Source organism: Crocodylus siamensis, chromosome 9 (genome assembly GCF_052110815.1).
Source record: "Crocodylus siamensis isolate JL-2025a chromosome 9, ASM5211081v1, whole genome shotgun sequence".
NCBI lineage: Eukaryota > Metazoa > Chordata > Crocodylia > Crocodylidae > Crocodylus > Crocodylus siamensis.
This window is the reverse complement of record NC_143403.1, coordinates 1,829,008-1,853,283: the sequence shown is the minus strand read 5'-3', so window position 1 is coordinate 1,853,283 and position 24,276 is coordinate 1,829,008. Positions and strand designations below refer to the sequence as shown.

Sequence of the window (24,276 nt, the reverse complement as noted above, 5' to 3'; positions counted from 1 at the left end):
CTCTTCAGCCTATCTTCCATCTCTAGCTGCAGCTAATATCTGATGCTTCAGAGGATGGTGAAACCCAACTCCTCCCTCCTTTTCCCCCTTCCAAAAGCTAAGTAATCCAATGAAGGGGGAAAATAATTTCCTCCTGGCCCCTACAAGCAACCAGCAGACGCCCTGAAGCATGGGATTAAACACAAAAGGGCATAAGCAATATAAGGATATTAAACATTCAGGAGGAAGGAGGAGGAACATAGGATGGAAGCCTGATCCATAAGGGCTTATCACACCCAGTCACCTTCCTTACCTGTACTCACGAACCACAGGGCCCACTGCAAGCCAAGCTAGCACATGTCCTCAAGGCGCAAGAGCCCAGAGATGTGTCAAGCTTATGACCCCAGTGCGGAGCTGCTCAAACACTCAGCCTCTCCACACCTCCAGGAGACTGTCTCTGCCCTGGTACCATTTTCTCTAGATTCAGCAATTGCCTCCAGGCTCTGCCCTCATCATCAGCACAATCGAAAACAAAAGAATGGGTGAAAAAAAATGGAACTTCCAGCACTTCTGCACTTCCCAGATTTTGGCTTGTGGGACAGGGGCTGCTTGGTGCTCAGAACAGTGCTCCATGGGTTACTTACTGCCCTGCAGTGCCTCTCACAGCATATGCTCTATAACTTCTCACACACCAAGGATAAGAAAAGCACTAAGGACATTTTTATACATGCTCTGGGACACTACACCGGGCACATTAATTTGCGAGCCCTGCTAATTAAAAGTCCCCGCACACCACACGTACCAGCATCCCTGCACTGAAAAATGGCAGTGGGGCACACTGAACTAAAGCTCATTGAACGTCTTTTAGTTCAAAGCACCCTGTCACCATTTTTTCAGTGCAGGGACACTGATGCACATAATGCAGAAGGCTGCCAGGGTGCATCAGTTTCCGTGCTCCAGCAGACTTGATTAATTGAGTCTGCTCCCACATGCTGGATTTCCAGGGCATCGAAGCAGGCTCCCCACCCATTTATAGGAGACTAAAACCTTCAAAATGTACCTAACAGACTAACCACCGGCCACAGAAATGCGTTGCCCTTCTTCAAACCAAACAAACGCTCCTGCCATCATTGCTTACATGTTGACATCTTTGGGACAAAATAAGTTGAGGGTGTTAAATGCCAAACACCAGGTGTTTGTTTGTTCCGTTTTGTAAGCAAGCAGCAAACTCTAGTTTAGGCATCATTCTTCAGGGGAATTTACTGCTTGGGGTTTTTCAAGATACAATAAATGTATTTTGTTTCATCTGTCAGGATGACAAATCTCACCACAGCTAAGCTTGGCCAACGTATCTGTCTTGATTGCAGTTAAAGGAAAGCCAAAGCTGGTACACTATCTTCCTAATGCACAGCTCATGAACCGAGAGACCACAGAGTATTTTGGAACAATGGTTCCCAAGCAGCAGTCCAGAGAAGCAACCCTTACACCAAAACTCATATTTCACATCCTGCCTGAGGGGCAGTACTCTGGTCTCAAACTGCATGGCTGAACAACAGTAAGAGGGGAATCCTCAACCTCTCAGCAGAGAAATGCTCTAATAAAAAAGATGGCCCTCACCTCTAAAAAGATGACCAGGAGGACTTACATGAATCAAAGAGATTGGTCTTCAACCACAGTGGCACAAAACATAGCTCTGTTGTTCCGGAATTATGAACAGCCACCTGTGAAAATTTCTTACATTTTATTTGCCACCTGCTCTCTCCCCACGTACCACTGTATTTGCTTTGGTCTGTGATCAGCGTTCTCAGTTCAGCTAGTTCAGCCTTAAGCTGCTCAAATGGCTCTTTAAGATGGTCAGTCTCCATTTCTATTGATCCATCTAGATAAATAGGAGAGAAATGTGACAGATATTATACCAATTTAAAAACATGAAACCTAAGCAATAATTTACTAATCTTCCACATATGCCTTATGTAAAGATTACATTCATTTTTGTAGGTAAATCCACAACACAATGTGGATCCGTCACTGTTCATAGCGTCATTTTATCCTCAAAAATTAAAATGCCATTTGATCACTTATGACCTTATGACTTAGAAAAGAATTTAACTCTGAAACCAAGAAATGAAAGAATCTCACTTCATAATTTCTTTCCTACTCTGATTTGCTCTCCACCCCCTCGCAGCTAGGCTGCAAACACATTCTACAAATGCAAAGTTAAATGCTAAAATCTGAAATCGGACTAAAATCAACAGCTCCTGCTGAAACAAGAAAGCAAAAACTATAATTAAGTCCAGATGGATAGGTTGGATCTTTGTTTAAAAGCGAAGTTCCCATTTGTCACTGGAGAGAAACAGCTTCCAATATGCAGCAGTGCAGGCCCAGAAGCAAGCAGAGATGGTTGGTGAGCGTTTGGGAGGCAGGGTTTTGTATCAGAATCAAAACAAACCCAACCTTGGACACATGGAGATTTCCAAATAAAGACTTAGGCTAAATTTGCTAATTGTTATAACAGTTTCAAATGATTATATTTTAATCGCCTTTCTGTGCTAGAGTAGAGCCTAGGGGAGGCTTAGGAATAATGGACAAAACATATCTTTGGTATAACTTCATTGATGCCAGTGTAAGAGCACTAGTGATGAATTGGCTTAAATGAGTCAGTTCTGCCACAATGTGAGGAAGATCAGAAGAAGCCGCTAGAGGTCACTGTTAACTCAAATGTACTTGTGCTTCCAAAGAACAACTTTCTTTACAACTATTTAGTTGGTTGAATAAAAGATATCACCTCTACCCAAAGACTTTGACTCCCCTTGTGCTTAGACCAATACAGGTAACTGCCTAGATCCCTGAAATATAGAAAATACCACATGTTGCCATTTGACATGGAAACTCCACAATCTGAAGAAAAAGAGCCAATTTCAACAACCAGGCCTAATTTTTAACATGGCTTTTATGCCACATCCCCTGCCCAGATGACATCTGACCCCTACAGGTAAACAACCTGCTTTTGTTTTCTGCAACCCTTCTAAATTTGCATTCTTTCAGAACAGCTTTCTAAAAGACTGGCTTTTTTTCATACCTGAGAGACTTTTGACCATCTTTCATACCTCTCACCATTTTCAATTTCTTTTTTTGGCCCAAGGAAGGATGTGCGTGTCCAAAAGCTTGCAAAGAACAACTTTTTTGGAACAATTTAGCTGACCTAATAAAAGATATCACCTGTACCCAAAGACTTTGCCTGCCTTTGTGAAAGCCTTCACATTCGAGCAGGGTCATGGTGAACTGCAGTACTGTCACTGGTCTTTTTTTGCACTTCCTGGTTTCCAGGACACTAAGCAGCCAGACCCTGCTGAATATCAGAAGACTGACAGAACTTCTGTCCTTGTGTTAAGTAGAAGGGGTCAAAACATACCTACAGAACAACAGCAACTTTGTGAGACCCCTTAAAAAAGTGTGATGTTTCCTTAGTATAGTCTGTATACTAAACTTAAGCTCAGTTACTGACATAAACTACGAATATTTGACTTTAGTGGACCTAACTCAGTATTGCTGCTTCTGTTACTGTTTGAAGATAGGCCCCATTTTGGGAAAGTCAGCAGACAAACTCCCCTTGCTCAGAGAGGCTGCTGAAGTAAGTCTATTAAAATTGTGCAATGCTGTCAGCCTAGCTGCTAAGGTCAGATCTCAAACTAAACTCAATGGATGTGGGTTGGCAACCATAACAGTTACATTTTCAGACTTACTTTTCCACCTACTCCCTTGGCCCCTTTTCTAGGCACTTTAACTCAGTGCTAAGACATACCACAGCTAATATACAATCACACTGTCCTGCACCAGACCAGGACGCAGGTTCTGACACTCCAGGCTAGTGGGAATAACAGGTTTGCTCCACAGAGAAGAAATATCCAACCCAGTGTTAAAGTAGCTAGTTCTGGGATCAGTCACAGCCCAGGTAAGAGCACGAACTTCCTGATAAGACTCAGAGCTGTCAGTTTCATATATTAATACAGCATAAAATCACTTATGTTTACGCACACAAAGAAATGGACTGATCTGCATCGGAATTTTCCCAAGGATCATAAAGGGCATCAATAAAAACAGATAGTTAATCTTGGCTCATTTTGCCAACACACACATTTAAGGAAACGGATTCTCACCTTGTACCAGTTTCTTTTTCATAGCTTGACAATCTTGACTATATCTGGAGTACACATTTGGGGGAATTTTATTGGCTCTGAATTAGGAGAAAAATATATATGAATCAGACAAAAACAGATAGACAGAATTAATATGTATTCCCATATATATCTGTGACTGCAGTACTTGATGGGCAGGTGTACAATGCTAAATTAACATTTTTGGACTCGATGGCTCACTGAGGTCCCTTCCCACCCTAGAATCTATGAATCTATCACTGTTTATGTAACAGGACTACTTCAATGTTTTAATAAGGTTCTGACAGCTACAACTAAGTGTTAGACACTATATGCAAGACACTAGACCTAGAGACTGAATCAGGGCATCTCATATGAACAGTCCTTGGAGTTTGCCAATAAGTACCAATCTGTAAGCAAGGCGTCTTGCAGTAGCACGGGCCTCAGATAACCTGATTCAGTCAAACACTTCTAAGAAAAAGCCTAGCAAATCAGAAATTCCCTTTGCATCATGCGCTTTGTTTTCAGTACCTCTTTAAGGAGTCTATAAGAGCCATGCATGAATCTGGAATTTCAGGGAGCTGTAACAGAGAAAACATTTGGGTTAGAAGAGCATTCGCTATTCACAAATTTACTAATGGAAGCATACCCCCTGCCCCCAATACTAACCACTCGTGGCTGGAGTAAAGCAGGAATAAAACGGGAAATATAGTAAGGTCGTCTGAAAATACTAAAAAGACATGGCAAAGGTTAGCAGCAGCTAAACACAGAGTTGCTGTTGTTCTACCAAGTGTGATGTCTGCTTGGCTGTACATGAGGTGTGTTTAAAACCCAGAACAAATTCTATTACCCATAAGAGGGCAGCGCTTCTAAACAAAGCCACTTAATATAGGTGTTAACTATTGTTAGCATCAAGTTTCCTTCCCCTATCAGCTGCTCACAGGAGAATGAATCCAAATTCACATCAATAGCATTCGTACTAATGAAAAGACCCTGAAGCTGTGGGTCATTTCTTGAGTGGATGTCGCTTTCCCATCCTCTTACACATAACCTGCACAAACAGCCTGGGCTTAGGTGTCTATTGCAGCACTAGATAAATACCCCTTTGCTCTCAGTCTAAGCTTTTTCCCTCATTTCTGTTTTGACATACTCCTGAAATAGCATAGTTTGCAGAACTCTTGGGCAGTCACCATACCTGGCTTCCATCACGCTGGTAGGGATCTTCCCTGTATTTTCAAATATCTGAATGGCCTTTTCAACATCCTGAAGCACTTGGCAGTGGGGCTGGCTCACGTAGGTGACAAGGGAAAAAATAATACAGATGTTAAGATGACAGTAAATCTGTCTGGCCTGCTCTTTCAAGCCTAGTAATTTACTATTTTACCTTCACTGTATTCACAGTACAAAGACCAAAAGGATGCCAGGGATTGCTATGGAGAGTAACAATGTAAGAAAAGCAGGGGAAAGGAAATGAAGCTCAACCTGTACCCAACTATAGCAGTCTCCTTGTGTGTAAGCATAACTAACACAGAGCTGAAAGAAACCAGAAGAGCTTTTCACTCGGAACTTCATCAGGATGTGCCCCCACCCCCCCATGATGAATAGCCTATGCCCTCAGCCACTGCATCATACTATATTTACTATAGACACCAACTATATTTCATGCTCTTTTAAATAAATTCACTCTTCTTATTTATTTCCAGTCGATTGATCTGTCCTATCAAGTTAGCTGCTGATCAAAACACAGAATAAAAATGTTACTCAAAAGTAACAATGGCAAAGCCAAACCTCCCCTTTCTGTTTAGTAGTGTTATTCAAAACATATCATGTTTATGGCAGCCTGGGATTGCAGTCTGAGGACACAACTCCTGCCAGAGAGAATACCCCTTAAAATCAGCAAGTCATCTTGATTGCTACGGAAGACCAATGCCATTCATAACCGAAAAGACTTATTTATTTACTGAGGTGATGTAGTGTGGCCCTTTCCACATGACCAATGATGAGGTGGAAATCATCACAGTAACAAAGAGTATAATTAGAAAACATTCTGAATAATCATCCTGTACCTGCACAATTTCTTTGGTTGATAAATCTTCATAAAGCCCCATGTCCTCTATGGAGACCTGTGTAGGGTTACATAAAAAAAAACAAACCAAAAAGTGAAGTGGGCTGCACTCAGAGAAAAACCTCATTCTTCAGATGCAGAAGAACACCTTTTACTAACCTTGAGATCAGCCAGCCTGGTTTTGGCCAGAGCGATATATTCCGAGAGAAAGGAACGGTATTTTGCTGGCACAAAAGGTGGATGCATTATGTGGACCTAAGGAGTGAAGTTCAAAGATAGGGTTATGATTCTTTAGTTTTACAAGCTATGAATGCCAACTTCTTGTTCCTCCTATAGATTGTCTGATCAAATTCCCAGAAATAAGCAGGCACAATTGCCTGCTTGAGGACTCAAAGAAAAGCTAGTCATATTACAAAGGAAACCTTTCCATACACAAAACCATGATGAGCTTTAATTTACTCCCCTGAGAGTTAATTTTTTTCATCACACCAAGTAAGGGAATCCTTCGTTAGTTATTTTTGGGAAGGATGCTGGTCCTGCTTTTGAGGGATAAGCAAGACAATTATAAAATATAATTTTATAATTATATGCTGAAAGCCTGACTTAATAAGGTGAAGCAGCTTGGAGCAGCTTTCTAACATAGCCCCCAGAAAACGATCTTCATTAGCAGCTTCTCACCTTCAGGTACTGTGGCGCTTCAAAGGGCACCAACTCCGACAGGAATTCAAACAGGAAGACCAAAGCCTTCTTGCTGTTACCATGGTAACCACTTGAATTCCCAAAGGAAGCCTAAAAGAGGAAAAATGACAATATTGCCTTTGAGTGTCAAGAGGCTACAATCAGTCTGGCGATCCCAGCTGCCATATAAATCTGTTTTCTGTCTAGGCAACACACATCCATGGAAGGATTTCCTGAGAATATTATTTATTTATTTATTTTTAAAAAATTATTCAATTCCCAGAAAACCTGTCACAATAAAATATCAAAGCTCAGTTTAAAGCCCTTCAGGGAGCACTTACAGGCAGTTAAACTGAGGTGGTAAACTGAGATTTGTGACTTAGGAGTCAACAGCAGACTCACAGGTTTTTACACAATGGTAAATACAGCTTTGCCCTGATAAACCTAAATAGTATAGGAACAATACACCTGTCTACCAAGGTCACACAATATAAAATTTTATTTTTCAGTAAGTTCTGGCTATTTCAGGACTGACAAGCCCACTTGTGCGTATACAAATACATAAAGATTTGCATCTCTAGATTCAATAGACTTTTACTACAGCTGTCAAAGCAGATCCTCAACACGTGTGATTACCGCAGCTACCTGTACTTCTCTGCAATTTCTCCAGCCTACAACCCTGCATGACAACGCTTTCAGTTATCAAGACACTGGAAAATATCTAGTCTTACTGTACTTATTAACAAGCCTTGTACACCAAAATTTCTGACCAATAACCAGAGAAGCCAAGCAGAAGTCAGGGGAGGAGGGAAGGAAAGCTAAAAAAAAAAAAGACACGATTACTGAAAAGAAGAAATATTTGGGTTATTCCTTTGTAAAGCTAAAGGCAATTGTCAATACTAATAATATATCACTACAGTCAGGACTATTATTGCCCACCTCTGCTCCAGAAGGATCAAGGTTCTTCCTATGCATGTTTAAATGAATTAATTCCTTCTAATTCTCTCCCGACCCACTCCCCACTGACAAAAACTACAGACTTCTCAGCTAGTCTTTTTTTTTTTCTTATTCTTACCTTAAACCATTCAGCATAAGGCACGAAAACAGCAGGACCCTCCAGCGCAGCCTGACGAACTATCAGGAACGCAGTGATTATATTTTCCATATCATAATTCTCAAAGGCTTTTGTGAGCAGACGACTCAGTAGGTCTAGAATTGATACAAACAGTAACCTAAAGACACAAATTACCTGTGGCTGAAATTTGAAATGGACTCTTGGCATTGGAATTCTCTTAAAAATAAATGCAGCCGATTATCTGCTTTGGGACTCGGCCACAACATTGTATCTGTTGTATAATGGGCACCTTGCTTTTCAACAAACCATTTAGACTGCACTGGCCCCAAAGAACTGCAGAGTCCAGACCAGTGAGCACTAGGAATCACAGAAGAAAGGGGCACACTTGTGGTGCGCACACATTAAGAAAGAACCAAACTGTACCAGTAAAGGCTACTCAGATTAGCAGCTAAGGCGATTATTGCATAACCGCTGCTACCAGAATTAAAATTTTGAGAAACTGCAGTTGAAAGGCTTGACATGTACATCAGGATGAAACTTGGACAATCTGAATGGAGAAGCACAGCCCTGGTGTTTTTTTTCTTACAATGCAGCAAGCAATTAATTATACAATGGCTGAAACCATCTAGAATCTGACTACAAATCTAATACTGTGCTGGTCAGGGCAGTCCTGAATGTTTGGCACCCTAACAGCAAAAGACAAGCAGGACAGATACACTATCACTTTCCTCAGCACCCAGTACCTTTAACCAGCTGCGCTGCTTTCACCTGGCAAATCACCAGCATGGATACACAGGAAAGTACATGCTGCCAGTTCACCTCATGAGTCTCCAGGACCTGTTGCAAATGAGACAGCAGCTCCTCTGCACTGAAGGCCACGAACAGCTGGAAGATAGTAATGGTGTTTCATTTTAGTTCTGCCATCCTGGTAGAGTGAAATCTCCTCTGCACTTTGTCCCGACAGGACACTCCTGACTTCACTCAGGATGCAGCTGCCTTCTGTGATTTTGAGTCAAAGCTACATTTGTGTGTTCCCCAAGCAAGCTTCCCAGCTCGTCAGTCCCCAAACAGCAATGCTGCCACTGACTCCAATGCGAGTAAGATCAAGCTGTTTCACAAACACAATGATGCAAGTGCCTTATCTACTTTTTACTCTTTATACATGGCTTGTTATTGTTATATTTTGGACTGCAGCATGCTCGCACTGTATTTGTCCCTCCCTTACTCTCACTTTGTTGTGCAAACGTCTTCATCAGGATGAGCAGAATTTCATGACTACATTGTCCTCCCACCTCACCATTGCCTACAACTACTGGAAGCTGATTCAGACCATGGGACTGAAATCCACCGCTTTCCTTCTCAGTCTAGTGCTGGCCGTTGGAATTGTGACAAGGAAAAAAAAAGAACTGCCAACTACAACTTAAAGAGTAGTTTTTATACACATCAAGTTCTGAGCAGTTTCAGAAATGTAACATGAAAAACTTATAAGCTATGTTCTCTGTGCAAAACCTAGAAGACAGACGTACTTTGCGATACAGGGTAGTGAGTAGCGGGGTGGTTCTTGCAAAACTCCACTCTCTCTGCATATGAATGGCATCAGACACTGCATCCAGATTAAAAAAATGTTACTTTACAAATCACAGCAGATAAAAAGTATATGAAACCTTCTCCAAATTAGGCATGCAGCTCTATTTTAACCAACAATTTAGAAACCTTCCTCATTCTACTTGAGGATTTCTGTACCTTTCCTTTCTCGATTCCTACCTTTCAACAGAGGATTATAAGTAAGAACTTCAGTCAAGGTGTGAACGAAAAATTGCTGCAAAGCATCTGGACACACGGTACTTCTGTACATTGTCACATTGAATATGTTCAGCCTATGAACAAACAAGAAACATTCAGGGACTACACAGGGATCCACTGACCATGCGTGGCTTATAGATGACACCTTTGTATTCTCATAGTTTCACAGTGCTTAGGGTCAAAAGGAACCTAAACAGATCATCAGGTCCAACCCCCTGCCCTGGGCAGGAACTAGTGCTGGGGTTATAACATCCCAGCCAAATATCTATCTCCTACTACTGCTGTTCTTACCTGTCAAGTTGTGAAAGTTGAAGTAAACACTGATAAGATGTTTTGAACACGTACTTCAAGAATGACTCTGCCCCTCTGCCTCCTTCCCAAATTGACAAATTAATATAGGGGGTTTAGTCAGTTTTTAAATAAGAACCAGCTAAATGAAGCACAGGAGAACTGATCAAGAGACAGACGGGGCACGACAACTGTGATCTCTAACAAAGGAGCTGGAAGCAGGAAGTTCAAGAGGAGGCTGGAACTGATGGTAACTGCAAGGCACACATTGAGAACTCAGGTGAGAATGGCTGCCAGGGAAACTCACAGAGTGCCATGTGGGGATTCCAGGGGTGGTCTGAGATTGCCAGAAGGTGTTTTATTATGTTTCTTTTTTGCAAATACCAGCCAGTAAGTTTATGTGTATGTGTTTGTAAGGGTGGAAAATATCAAGAATAAGTCAACTTACCTATGAATTACTTGAAAATGTCTAAAAAATATATATGCTCACTTCATAAACTTATTGCAAAAGACACACATGGAACAGTGGAACAGACATGCTTAGGGTATTTATAGGAGAGATTTCTTACCAGCATTTTACACCTTGCAGCTTAGTGGGGTTTTCCTGCTTTTCTTTAGCAATGGCATCCAGCACCCCTGATACCCCAAAATATAAAATAAACACAAAACAAGTCAGAGAAAGATTTGGAAAGAATTGTGCCATTAAGCTTAGAGAAACAAATTAGACTGAGCACTGTGCAACCTTTAAGGAGGTGACCCCATTAGGGAAATGGGCAGCAAGAACCATTCATCAGTGCTCAGTTCTCAGGAAAATGTCTTTATTAGCATTAACCTTGAACCACTTTAAAAGGATCCCCAGCATGTGCTGGCAATCGAACCATTTAAAGATGCACATATATGACATCTCAGGTTCCAAACCCTGGCCCCAGATCCTGCAAATACAATCTGTTAGCACAGACCTTTGTGCCTCTGCGACGGTCCACTAAGAGACGAAAGAATTCCGCAAAAGGACACAACGCTTCTGCTAGCAGATCTTACCTGAACACACTGTTACAGAGGCATGACTAGGTCACCTCACCATATGATAAAAGGTAGAACGCTGCTTGAAAATTCACCAAGGCAGTCCCACTTTGAAAGTTCACCGTATTACATCTAACACCACTCAGACAAAGACTAGCCTCTATTGCTAATTCTGCTGAGGGTAAAGTACTGGCAGTTCATTTATGGCACTGTCTTGGCACATTAAACTGCCATACTCACAGCCTGTTATTAAGGCTGGTCCTAGTGAATGTGGTAGACACAGCAGCTTTCCAGTTTCTTACTGTATCTTCAAATACGTCTAAATTACTTGAGTGAAACCACCAAGCTTTAAAAGAAGAGCCTTTTGATGTGGGTTGGGATTTTTGGGGAGACAGAGATGTCTCATGCCTATGCCTTATCTGCCAGGCCCTGTTCTTTGTTTAATTTATTCTCTCTCTCCATGAAGAGGAATAAAGTTAAGTAAAAGAGGGAAACTGCTCATCTTCAGACACAGGAGTTCAATATCACCGTATCATTATGTAGCCTAATGCTCCTATTGCTTTCAGCTTGTTTGTTGATACCTACACCTCTCCCAGCCCAGATCTCTGCAAAATATTTAAATCACGACAGCAGTTAGTTACTGAAGTGAAGAGACCCAACAGTGATGACCCAGAAATGTTCACTACACAAACTAAATAAGAATAATATCATAGAATGTCTTAATCATTCCCCTTTTGGAGAAAACCCTGAAGGGTCTGCATATGGTCCTGGCCTGAAGAGCATTGCTATTAAGAAACCAGAAGAACTGGTCAAGAGACCAGTGAAAGAACTAATTCAAGAAACATCCTGGGCTCTTGCCTATCTATGGTAAAGCCAGGGTGCTCACACTGCAGGTACATGGCTGTGTGGACAGGATGGCAACAGATGAAGATCACCCCCTGCAAAACAGGGAAGTTGACTTGTGCTTGGTTTCCTTCCCTCTCCCCCGATTTGCAAAGTAAATCCAGATGCTACTATTTTGTACCCAAATCATCATCACCACAGCTCAGTGCAGAACAAGATACACTGCTCTTAAGACATTTTAGAAAGACTCTAGCTATTAAGTTACATACCCAGTTTAGATTATGTGGATGTCTTTGTTCATTACTCTTAACTCATCATTGTTTAATAAAGTTATTTGAAGCCCTTACAAAAGAGATATTCTTGAATTCAAAATGGCATTGTTGACAAAGCACAGAGTTCCTTGTGCCAAACATGCAAGTTCAGAGCTCAAACATACCAAGGAACCAATAAGTTAGCCTGCAGCAAACTCCATGCTGCCACAGGTACACTGCTTCCAGGACCTGAGCCAGCTCATTTAAACCAGCTTGGTTATCTGTGCGCTACACTACAGTCTGCCGTGCACACATATCCTTAGTAAAGAAAAACTGGATAGGAGGCAGGACTTATTTGCCAGGCCAGAGATAAATGGGAGAAGAGACGGAGGCAGCTTGAAAAAAATCAGTAACTTTCTATTACACTCCAGTAGATGAAACATGTTTTCAGTAGATAGCTCCTCTATGCCCTCTGAAATCTCCCAGAAAAGGAAGTCTACCTAGTAAAGTACAGTTTCAATACATTGCACAAAACTCCAAGTAGGAAGTAACCAGTACTTACAGGTCAACATCCTTTGCAGAACAGCAAAACAGATCTGTTTGAAATGAACAAATGATGGTCACTTAGCATTTAATACAGCAGCAAGTGTGTTCAGAGTAAATCAAGGGGTTCAAACATTAAACTGTCCTGAAATTCCTGATTCAAAGCTTATCTTAACATAAACCAACTTGTCACATAAGTATAATGCGATTAATTGAACAGCCTGATTATTTTTGGTATTGCAAACCAGAAATGCAGCAAAACAATCTAGGAGAACTTATAGGTAAAAAATCCCAAACCAAATGGGGACCCCAAGAAGGGTGGATGTGTGAATTCATTATCTCCAAAATCACCTTTCAAAAGTTACTGATTTTAGAACCCTCCCTACCACCCCCAACCTTGTCAAGCAGCTTAGAAGATTCACGATAAACTCCCCAAGAAGTTCCAGGCATTGGATCACTCAGCATTTACCTCACCCTATGTTCTCTAGCTGAATTACTGCCCTGTCTATATTGGAGTGCAAGCTCTTCCGGCAGGAACCAAGTAATTCTGCATTCTACATAACATTACATAGATCCATGCCCACCCATCTTTTCTTTAAAGAACATATACACAAACCGTTTCATGTTGTCCTTACCTGGGGGCTTTTATTTAATTCCAGCTTCTTTCCCCGATCAGCAGTTTGCTGGAATCCATTCTGAAGAAATGTGATCACAAAGTCTGCAAATCAAGAGTGAGCAACTGTTTTAGCACTCCCTTCTATCCACAACAGGAGATCACCCACCAGACTCCCAACCAGTGTTCCCTCTAAGCTGCGTAGCACGTGCAGCTGCACAGGCACACCTGGCAGTGCAGCATGAGCATGCTTGTGCTCGCCACACAGCTTAGAGGGAACACTGCTCTCAACAGGACTTCACTTGTTCCACAGCCAGGTAAGCAGACTGCCCAACACCAGCTTATCTCCCCATTTGCGTGCAGAAGGTCCCAGACATCCATCTGTTCAAGAGCTGGTACAACTGACGCTGATGTTAATGTGTTCCACAGTCACACATTTGACATGTTTAGATAGCCTGATACCGTGAGTCTGATCTATCTCAGTATCACACAAACATAAGAAAACAATCAGCAAACAGGCTATTTTTAAGTGCTCTTCATAAAATGACTGACAAAATGATTTATTTTTATTTATTCCTCGAGCGAGTTTCAAATGCCAGAAGTCAATTGGTTCCTCAGAACTATGCACTCTAGGTGAGTTTGTACAGAAGAGAGATCTCTGTGTCTGAGGAGATCTGAGAGAAAAGACTAACACGTGGGATAGTAAGGAAAAAGAGACCCAAAGTCCTCAAGCTGAAGACTAAGTCTGAGTATCAGAACAATGAAAATGCAGAAATACGTACAAGAGAACTGAGTTTGCCTGGACATACATGACTGAAAGCATTACAAGTCAAGGTCAAGTCCTGCTTCTCCATCAAGTGACCAAGCTATCAACTTTTTTTTCTGAACCAGAAGAAGTAGGCAACAAATTTAAACAAAAAGCAGCAAGCAGAAAAGAAGGCATAAAATCAAAGCCAGGTTGATTTTAGATGGTTATGGTTAAAAGGTGGAAAGCGCACACACAGGATATGGGAAACCAACACTGGCTACATGCCTTGCCTCACTACTGCCACCCCTCCTTGGTCAAAGAACTGAAATGTGTGGTACCATGGTGTGTTGCAACAGAATAGAAACCCTCTAATTTTAAGGTTACTGGGTCTAAAAGCAAACCAAATAGTGGTGAGCAGGGCAGGAGAAAGAGCAACAGGAGAAACTGAAGCCTCCACAAGCACCTTCATACCACAACTGTGATGGATTGTGCCAGGACTGAGAAGGAAATGCTCTGAACTATTAAAGCAAATAAAATGACAAAGGAATAATAAAAAAAGCCCAACAGCCAAGAATGATTCCCCTCACAATGTAAAAATGCAACTCTCATATTTATTATCTTCTGTTCTTATCAAATGGAAGCCTGGATTTTTACACTCCAGGTTTAGAGTAAATACTGAACATTGAGTGCTTTAGCCCTCACAGTGTTAAACACCTTCTTCAATGGCTTGCCTGAGAGCATGCGTCTGCAAAGCTCCATTTCCTGGGAAGAATCTTCTGCCTGCTCACACAGGAGACAAAGGCTGCTGCATAACCACTCCACCACCGCAGGGGTGTCTGAATTGCTGAGAAGACACAACAAAAGCACATTCAGCTTCTTTCCTTCCCTATTCTCATGGTATTTGTTTCCTCTTCAATTGACATTCATTTGGAAGCAGGAAAGGGCAAAGATGCCTCCGCAGCTGGCTCTGTGTCTTATAGTTATTTTTTAAAGTTGTGCCAAGTGAAGGCTTGATTTTCTTTACAAAAATATTCCAGAGCAAACATGTCCCCAGGAAGAGAACTGACCTTGAAATTTGGTCCTTATTTCTGCCATAAAAGTATTTCCATAGAGACCTCTGTTAGGATAAAGCTCCAATAGACAGATCTTTCAAAGAATTTAGGTACTTAATTCAGGAGTTGAACACCTGAATACCTTTAGAATCTTGATCTTACTCTACCCAATGTCACTTGGAAGGCTGTTTTTCACGTCAGCTTTTTTACTTTTTTGAGGCTCACACAATCAAAGCAAGCACTGAACATCTTTAACTACTGCATATACTTAATAGCTTTAACTACTGCATATACTGCATTGAATATCTACTGCATTTAAGCACTGAATATCTTTAACTACTGCATATACCATAAGAAAATCATCCCAATCTATCTTCATGGTTTGCTTGTATATATTATGTAATTATTATATGGTCTATCCATTGCTTATGTATATTACATTTTACATGTGATAACACTATGAGAACACTTGTAAATTGGTGTGCAAAGTGCTGGGCATGACTGCTACAGAAAGAGAACATGTCAGTTCTCAAGATAATGAAGGCTTTGCAATATGACTCCTAACAGGGGGCCTATGGTGAAAAGAATCAATTGGAAAAGACAACCATTCTAGTACATTTTAACTTCCAATTTCAATCCATCAAGTTTTCTGTTCCAGATCAATTTATAGCATGAACTAATTATTCTCTGGGGCAATGTTCTGCCCAAGCTTGCTGTGATTTTTGGCCTTGTTCAGAAGCTCCCAGCTCAATTTCAGCAGATGCCCACTCAAGGCCAAACTTCATTTTTAATGCCCACATATGAATTTCCACCATAAATCTTAATCCAAGGTACTAAAGGCTAATCCTACATTACGTTTTGAGAGATTAAACACATCTGTAACTGGTTATGCCTCCAATTACCTCTCCAGCAGTTCGCCCAAGTTTACAGTGATGTCTCTGTGCAGGTGCCACACAACTTCCAACACTGGTGGCTTCTAAGAAAAAGAATGACACAGTCAGATCCCAGTAAACAACATTTGCCATATCTAACTTTCTAGTGGCAATGCTAAGAGAAACTTCAGCCCCCTGTGTTAAATTCAGGGCATGGACAAATCAACCAGAGATCATAACTGCAATGGTATTATGAAATTGTAATTTAAAAATTAGTTACAACAGACATTCCTTCTTACCCACTTTTGGATTAAGAGCTTGATAAAATTAAAAAGGGTAAAAAAAAAAAAATCCTTTATGATAACCAACAATCACTTCAGAGAAGAAATCTTTTTCTGCCTGTGATAACCCTGATTAGAGATCTTCTACAGGGGAAGGGACACCTCCCAGCATTGATTCCACAGTCTTAGTCACCGAATCCAGCACAAGATAGTAAGAGCAGAAACCTGTAAGAGTCTCCTAGCTGTTCTGCTACCTTGTATAAAAGTCTCGTGCTTTCAAATTCAGTTCCTAACCAACAGATCATAGAAAAAGACCCAACAGTTGGCACTGTTCATGGCTGTCTCAGCAAAGAGGCTTAGTACCACAGGGGACGGAGGAGAAAACAGTAGCTTGAAGCTCCTAATATTGAATGCAAGGTCAGTCATCAACAAAATCAGCACTGTTCAGGGTCTAGCTTTGAATGTGGCACTGATTCTGTCACTGAGACAGTTTAGGGCTTCCCTCAGCCCTCTCCTAGCACAAGCAGTCCCCAAAGGTCCTTTGCATCACAAGCCAGGAGGGAGTCCAGGATGCAACAGAAAAAGGAGGCAGCAAAATACCAGCTCCTTTTCCTTCCAGCATCATGGGCAAAAGAAATTTCACCCCCCCAAAAAAATAATATCTGAGTGCATCCATATAAACTGCAAAGTGAGAAACAAGAGGAGCATGGTGTGCAGACATCCAGAGGGAAACACTGGAAATACCCAGGAGGAATGAAGAGAGCAGCTTCTTTTCTGCATCCTGCATATTCTTTCTGAGCTCAGCCTTTACGAAGACAATTACATATGCAACGCAACAGTGCAAGTGAACAAAGGATTCTCTCGGGCAGTGACTGGACCTACTCATCCAGAAGACCATAAACTAGACTCTATCTTTTAGCCTTGGACTGTTCATCTCCAACATGACCAGCTCACTCAGGCTCAACTCAAAACCTCCTCTTCTTTCCTACCAGGGCTATAAGCAGACAGTGTCCATTTTTAAAAACTCCTGAACTCCTTAGCTTTTCAACTCACTTTAAAACAAGTCACTCAAATACAAGCTCAATGCACTGACAAGTTAATACAGCTGCCTGTTTCCTACCATCAACACAACATCCCCAAAGAGACAATATCGCCACATCAAAACTCACAGATGAACTCCTGCAGATGAAGCATCCAAGCAGAAATTTTGCCAATAGTGCAATATACACTGTTCCTGTTATAATAACTGCACTTCACAGATTATGCCACTGCAGTAAATCCAAAGCAAGCCTAATCTTCTACAAGCCCTGTGGCAGAATCACAGCCAGCAGACAGATTGTACATGTTTAACTGGTCAACCACTTAGCTCATTTGGCATACCTATGCTGCGACTGCTGTGCAGAGCTGTCAGCACATTTCACTGACATAAGCAACCAGACATGGATGCACTCTTTGGGCAACACAGATCACTAAGCATGAGAGAAATGAGGACAAAGTGCCGTGTCAAGAGACCCAGCTATGGAACACTCTTCCAGGGGTCAGGCAAACTCGAAAGCAATCATCCCTGGGAAATAGGGTACAGCCTTCCCCTTTCAGAAAGTCTTTCCCCCCCACACGTAACACTCACAATTTAAACACCCCTTTAGTCCCAAACTCCTACCAACCTTCCTTTTCAGGAAAAGACCTTGAGAAGAGAGGCATACCACAGATTCGATGGAACGCATGAAGGATTTCAATACTGCTATTGATTTTACAAGGAAGGCTCTCAAATATTACAGTAATATGTAGCAGTATAAAGCCTTACAAGAAAAAGGCAGAACTTCCCTATCTGTATTGAAAGAGGTCATTGCACAAAGGGACTGACATCTGCAGTGCTGTGTCCATGCTGTACGCACTCAATGGAAAAATCTCCAGTGCTGTCAGTACTCATGAAAATGCTGATTGACATCCACACAAAAAAGCAAAGCTTACAATTACTGCCAGCCCTTTGATGCAAAACGCTGAAGACAGCCAGTACAGGTTCCCTTCTCAATGGCAGGACCTGAAAACTGTGTCTTAAAATATGGAAACTACATCATGTGGTAAATGTGATGCAAGAAGCTATTAAGTAATCAATAATGTACGATGAGGAGCATTTAGCTTTCCAGATATCAGCATGTCTCAGGGGCACTGCAAAGCAGGCTGGAGAACAAATGCTTTCACACACCTAAGTACTCCTGGGCACGCTCAGGAGTGTAACGTGCATGGTCAGGAATGTTATTGCATTTATTTATATACACACTTCCAAGAAACCTACTCAGTGTTCACCCTCCACCTGCAAAAGTGCTGATGGAATGCCTCTGGTTTCATTGCAAAGCAGGGCTGTGCTTAATTAACATTTTGCCTGTTTGTTTTGTTTTGTTTTGTTTTAAATGTTGGCTCACTCCCCAACATCTCTGACCCAGCTGGATCAGAGTTTTAATGGATTTTACTTTTAAAATATTAGTTTACATAACAGCAAAGCACCAACACATTTAAAATCAAAATGATGCTTTTATGGCTTCACAAAGGTCATGACAATCCCCAGGGAGAGCCCAATATGCTGAGCATCCATCAGTAAGTAGGAGCAATAAGCTCTTGACTGTGCTACAATATGCCATTAACAGTACCAAGAGGAAGAAATCAGACTATTGGATTTCTCCAGCCCCTTTTAAAGTTGCCCCTGGCTTTTACAGGATGCATATCTAGAGAGTTTAAATATACAGGACTGGATTCTACCCAAGTAAGCTAAATGCTGTTACAGCCTAATGGTTTGAAGGACTGACCATCATCTGCTAGACTCACCTGCATTTTCCATATTTCCTGACAGAAGAGCGAGCGGCAGAAAGCACTGTGCACCAACAAATCTTTGATTGTTTCAAGCAACGAGGACAACTTCTTCTGGAATTGCCCCAGAAAAAAAAGCAGAAAAAATGCCCTTAGTAAATAACACAACATTGGAGCAGTTTCCTCTTGTTCCTTATTTGTTAAATCACAAGTGACTGAATGGCTCAAGAGCCAAGTGAAGAGACACTAAGCCTTTTACCTTTATGTTATGAGTTCAAATCCAACCCAGATTGATAGGGACCAAATCACTGCCATGGCTATTCTGTGGGCTAGGCAACACAATCCGATGATTTCTAGGGATCATCGCATTTAGCTCAAATTGCAAGCCAGGGGGTTAAAGGTTAAACAGCCCGCAACATAAGGGTGAATGTTCTGGGAGGCCTGAGATGCTCTGAAGAGGGCAGTCTCACATCATGCTATTTCTGTGGGGAAACAGGAGGTCAGTTCCAGGCTCCTGATTTTGCAGCTTCCAGTTTGGAAAATCCTGCATTTTTTAAGGACAAGTTCAAACAAAGATGTAAACACACAGCTGATTGGTTCTGTTTTCCTCCTACCCCCAGAGGCATGTACTGAGGATAGACTGGTTGGGTTTAAAGAAAGTACAAAACCAAAAATAGTTCTTGGCAATAACCTTTTTGCTACCAACATTCAATTTCCCCTTACCCTTTGTTCCCTATTCAACAGCACAGTTTGCCCAGACTCCAACGAAGCCTGAGAGATCTGCTCAACGCTGGCAACAGCAGTTTTGGCTGACAAGATTCCCAACGGTACGCCCAGGCGTGAGGCCTGCTCCCGTAAAGCAGACACTGGAAAGCAAAGTAGGATCAATAGTGAAAGAAGTGCAGTTTGAGCACAAGACCAGGAACACTGCGTTTTAACCCTAGCTCCCACAGTCACTGCTCTGGGGAAGCCCTTTGGCTTCCCTGCCTCATTTTCTCTCACCCACAAAGTAGGGGTAACACCACCTACCTCAGAGGGGTGTTGCAGCAATTCCTTATTACAAAGAGCTTTGAAGAAGAGCTCTTGCTAAGGGAGTGCAGCACAAGAGTCCCAAGGTTCTCCATTTGCAACTTTAATAAAAAATTTTAACACTGCCTTGTGTGCGTGGAATCTTAAGCCAAAAGTAAGGCACTATGCAAAAGGCTCCCTATAAGTTCCAGTGCTGGGGCTTCTCTCCCTTCCTCTGGAGACTACTTAATATGTAACATGAGTCTCACTACGCAGATTGTTAAGGTCATCTTGCTACGCTGCTAAGGTAGGCTGAAGATGCTCTGAGGGAAGTGACTGACTGTAACTGAGTGTTCTCACAAGCCTCAAATACTTGTAAACATAGACTTACTACAATGACAAGCAAGTGGCTTACTAGTGTCCTCACTTAGAGAAATCACAGTGCTTTACATACTTACAACTGTGCATCTGTTTCAGAGAAGAATAAACAAGCAGACTGACATTTGCTCAGAGCAGGAAGTTAAAGGCACCTGGTAGGCAGAAATTCGATGAAGCAGGCAAATTAAATTTCCCCCCTCTCTCTCACCAACATTTTCTCACTTACCTACAAATGGTTCTGAAACCACACGTGGAGGCTCCGTACTGCTCTGCTCCGTTGATTTACTGGAATTTTCCACCTAAAACAAAACAAAACAAAACAAAAAATAATGATCAGAAATAGAGGGATGGGGAAACTAAGGCACAGATCAATTAAACATCTTTGAGCAGGCCAGCAGCAGTGCCAGGAATAGAAGCCACGTCTTCCAACTCCCAGCTCAACCTTCCTCCGGCTAGGCACACTTGTGAAAACTGACCAAAATGTTAGAAACTGACAAAGAATTTGGATCTCTTTTAATGGTTGATTACTCCAAAGTTCTCCTTTGCTGGAAAACAGCCCAGAAAGCTCCAGATCTCCCTACACAGGACCTCAAGGGCAAATGTTTTCTCCAGCCAGGTAGGGCAAGATGATATACAGGAAGTCAGCAACTTTGTAGGCTGTCTGCACGTATAATGATCACACAAATGTCTAGAGAGACACAAGTGGCAATTCAGAGAAAGCCGACAACTCCAACAGCTGGCCTCTATCCATGATAAACCCAGTCAACTGCGATCCCAACGAAGGTGGTGGTATCTTGCCAACATACATTAACCAGCCCCCCAGATTTTTCTTCCATGTGTATTACTGCAGTTTACCTTACTTTGTTTGGGAGTGACACTTTAAAAAATTAAAAAATAAAGAACTCGTGTAGGGACCAAACTCCATGCAACTCTACAGAAATAAGAGGATAGGAGCAGTAAGCCCCAAACTCTCACCTCTCTCCCTTACCTCCAGAAAAAGGTCATTCAAGTTCTGATGGCAGCTCAGGAGGCGAACCGCTGCGTCCTGCAGCCCTGGCCCACGGTCGGCCACGCATTTCCGCCTCTTGACTCTCCCTGCTAAGAAGTCAGTTTTAAAAGTCAAGGTTAACTCAGCAAACTCGGGCTGTTTTGCTCATAACACACCAACCCTTTTGCCTGTTGTGTGCATGCTTCAGAGAAGAACACGCCGCAGACTGACACGGACTCGGAGCAGGAAATTAACAGTGCCCGGGCGGCAGACGTGCGGCGGGACAGGCCAGTTCAACGCCCCCCTCAGGCAGGCGTGTTCTCACCGACCTGCGCACGATCCTGAAGCTCACCTACAAGTGCCAGGAGCGGTTTTGTGCCCCCTGTGACGGGCTTTGGCGCATTTTAACAACCCTTGCTGGGGAGGGTGACACACCGCGCGTTGTCAGGACGAGCGATGGGGTTTTAGGATTAGGCCGGGCGGGGGCGATCCTGCCTCGGGTGGGCCCGCGCGATGTGCCAAAAAAACCTGTATTATAATTGTTATTTTCATTATTATTCACACTGAACACGGACTCCCCCACGCCACCTACCCAGCAGCTCGGCCAGAGCCCCACTGCCCCGCCGCGCCATAGTCCACACCTTCCCACACGGCCGCCGGCCCGCGCTGCGCGCCCATTGGCTGCGGCCGTGCACCGCCATTGGCTGGCTCCCTCCTCCGGCCGCGCCTTCTTATGACGCTTCTGGCGCTGCCGAGTCGCCATCTTGGGAGTGGTAGTACCTGTTAGCAGGGCCGGTGGTGGCACTGCCGCCCATTGACAGACGTGGTGCACCTGCCGGTGGGGATGGGAGCCCCGCGGTGGTAGTGGGAACGCCCTGTGGTCCAGTCCCAGCTCCCCCTCCGGGCTTGCAGGCTGTGGCAGGACTGGAGCTCTCGGCTGGGGCGGGAGCGTAGCTGGGAGGTTGCACCTCTGTGAGCCCTTGTGTAGGCTGTGGCCCCAAGGAGGTGGCTCCATCCCCATGGCAAGGACTGGGATAACGAGGAGGGAAGGCTCCAGAGCTGTGCATAGAAATATTTCCTCACGGGGAGCCCTGGGGGCCTGGCCAAGGCTCCAAGATGGCCACCAAGCGCAGTGAACCTGGGCTGATTGGTGTTTAGCTGCAAATGCAGCCAAAGCGACTGCATGAAAAAGCAGGAGCAGAGCTGGGACCAGCTGGCATTTTGTTGGCCAGGGTCGCTGCTGTGATTCTCTGGGATGCAGGCGCAGCCTCCAGAAGCCAGCTGCGCGCTGGGGCAAGGAGAATGGGGCCTGCCTAGCTGGCAGGTAGGAGCTGGGGCATTCACATTGGCTCAGGGGGCAAGAAAAGAGATGAGCTCCAGCTAAGAAAGGGAGGATTGAACCCTGGTGTTAGGACCAAGGGCGTGGCAGTGAGATTAGAGCACGCTGGATGCAGTCAAGGACAACTGGACTTTGCTTTATGATTAAATCCTGCCCTGGTGTTGGCAGCAGCTGTTTCCAGTGTTAACCGCTAAACCCACTAAAGGAGCTGCCATGGAAAGCTTGGTTTGGACCAAGGAGGGGTTCCCTCTTACTGCAAAAATGCTTTTAACATAAATCAGTTTTATTTAGAGAACAGAGAGTGCTTGTATTTTCTTTAGGCTGGACTATGGGAGGCCTCTCCTCCTTGAGCCTGAACTCGCTGAGCCTACTCGCATACTAGTCAGGCCTTCAGTATTGATCTTCTTGTACCTGACTTGAACTCCAGAGGTGCCATTAAAGGCTCTGGCAGGTTATACGGTGCTTTCATTTTAGATTCCTCCATGAATCCCAGCAGAGATGCTGTCTTCTTCCAAGGTCAAGGGACATTGTTGTTTCTCACCAACCTACTCTTTATTGCTCCTTGGGGATCTCCAACTGGAAATAAGGAAACAACATGGTATGTCCTAGGAAGCAGTGGGAAGGGCAAGCCACTAGAAGGATATTCATGACCCCTGCATGACAGATAACACATCATAATGGCTGCTTATGGCAGGGGACCAGTTGCTTCTAAGTGAATTCACATAGTGACTCCCCCATAGTTCCCTTACCCCTGTCATGGTCTGGACCCTACAGCTGCTTGAAACAAAAATCTTATGTGCTGGGGCTAGAGTACTGCTATCCTCAAGCCAGGGGCCCACAAAGTTGTCCCTGCACTGTGCTCTGCTTACCTGGAAAAGATGGCTTACTGAAGTTTCATCCCAGGGGCAAGGAGAAATTCTCTCAAAGAGAGACAGCACTTATTTATCAGTGTAAGTATCCAGAACATTGCAATCCCTGAGGGCCACACAGCACAAGGTGAAATAGCTGCTCCTCAGCAGCACGCCTGCAGTAAATATCACATAGGTGGGCAATCCTGTGATATTTAGCAGGGAGCAACAACTTAAGGTTTCTTTACAGAGACTGATGAACTAAGAAAATGTGCTGGAATTGGTTGTGGGTATCTTTGCTGTTGCTCTTATTCTGTCTGCATGCTGTATAGGGTGGGAGATAACCCTCTGCAGCACCATGGAATTTGGAGATCAGAACCAAGGTTTCCCATCAGGAAGTAAGTAAACTTTTTAGAGCACCTTGCTCTATGTCGTCTGCATCTCCAGGTACGCTGATGTTTCTCGGTACATTACAACATTGCGCGTGACTCTTGTCTTGGGAGTTGATTGGGTGTTTGAGGAACGCCTGTGGAGACATACTCTCTGAATGCCACAAAGATTACACTTTGGCCCAGAAGCCAGCCAGCTTGGACCTAGATGGTTTGAAATAAACCACCTGCAGGTGGGTCAAGGTTCAGGGTGGAG

General features: G+C 43.2%; 1 protein-coding gene across 4 annotated transcripts in view; it reads right to left on the bottom strand.

Annotated features, from left to right (window-relative positions):
- FANCA (FA complementation group A) overlaps positions 1 to 22,104 on the bottom strand; it is a 39,948-nt gene extending 17,844 nt beyond the window's left edge. For 3 of the 4 annotated variants that reach the window (XR_016444160.1, XR_016444161.1, XM_090062662.1), the window contains exons 1-22: positions 22,037 to 22,104; positions 21,445 to 21,554; positions 20,683 to 20,755; positions 19,794 to 19,936; positions 19,089 to 19,184; positions 16,015 to 16,088; positions 14,792 to 14,904; positions 13,335 to 13,417; positions 12,719 to 12,752; positions 10,612 to 10,678; positions 9,716 to 9,828; positions 9,478 to 9,554; positions 8,695 to 8,836; positions 7,952 to 8,085; positions 6,877 to 6,987; positions 6,358 to 6,453; positions 6,200 to 6,256; positions 5,329 to 5,417; positions 4,803 to 4,863; positions 4,665 to 4,714; positions 4,137 to 4,213; positions 1,751 to 1,858 (exon numbers count right to left, since the gene is read on the bottom strand). Coding sequence is in view for 2 of the 4 variants with exons in the window: in XM_090062662.1 (XP_089918788.1) it covers positions 1,751 to 1,858; positions 4,137 to 4,213; positions 4,665 to 4,714; positions 4,803 to 4,863; positions 5,329 to 5,417; positions 6,200 to 6,256; positions 6,358 to 6,453; positions 6,877 to 6,987; positions 7,952 to 8,085; positions 8,695 to 8,836; positions 9,478 to 9,554; positions 9,716 to 9,828; positions 10,612 to 10,678; positions 12,719 to 12,752; positions 13,335 to 13,417; positions 14,792 to 14,904; positions 16,015 to 16,088; positions 19,089 to 19,184; positions 19,794 to 19,936; positions 20,683 to 20,755; positions 21,445 to 21,554; positions 22,037 to 22,076 (1,948 nt within the window). In the remaining 2 variants the exon portion in view is untranslated. The remainder of the gene's footprint in view (positions 1 to 1,750; positions 1,859 to 4,136; positions 4,214 to 4,664; positions 4,715 to 4,802; positions 4,864 to 5,328; positions 5,418 to 6,199; positions 6,257 to 6,357; positions 6,454 to 6,876; positions 6,988 to 7,951; positions 8,086 to 8,694; positions 8,837 to 9,477; positions 9,555 to 9,715; positions 9,829 to 10,611; positions 10,679 to 12,718; positions 12,753 to 13,334; positions 13,418 to 14,791; positions 14,905 to 16,014; positions 16,089 to 19,088; positions 19,185 to 19,793; positions 19,937 to 20,682; positions 20,756 to 21,444; positions 21,555 to 22,036) is intronic. The other variant, XM_090062663.1, reaches the window with a different exon arrangement.
- Positions 22,105 to 24,276: the final 2,172 nt, after the last annotated feature.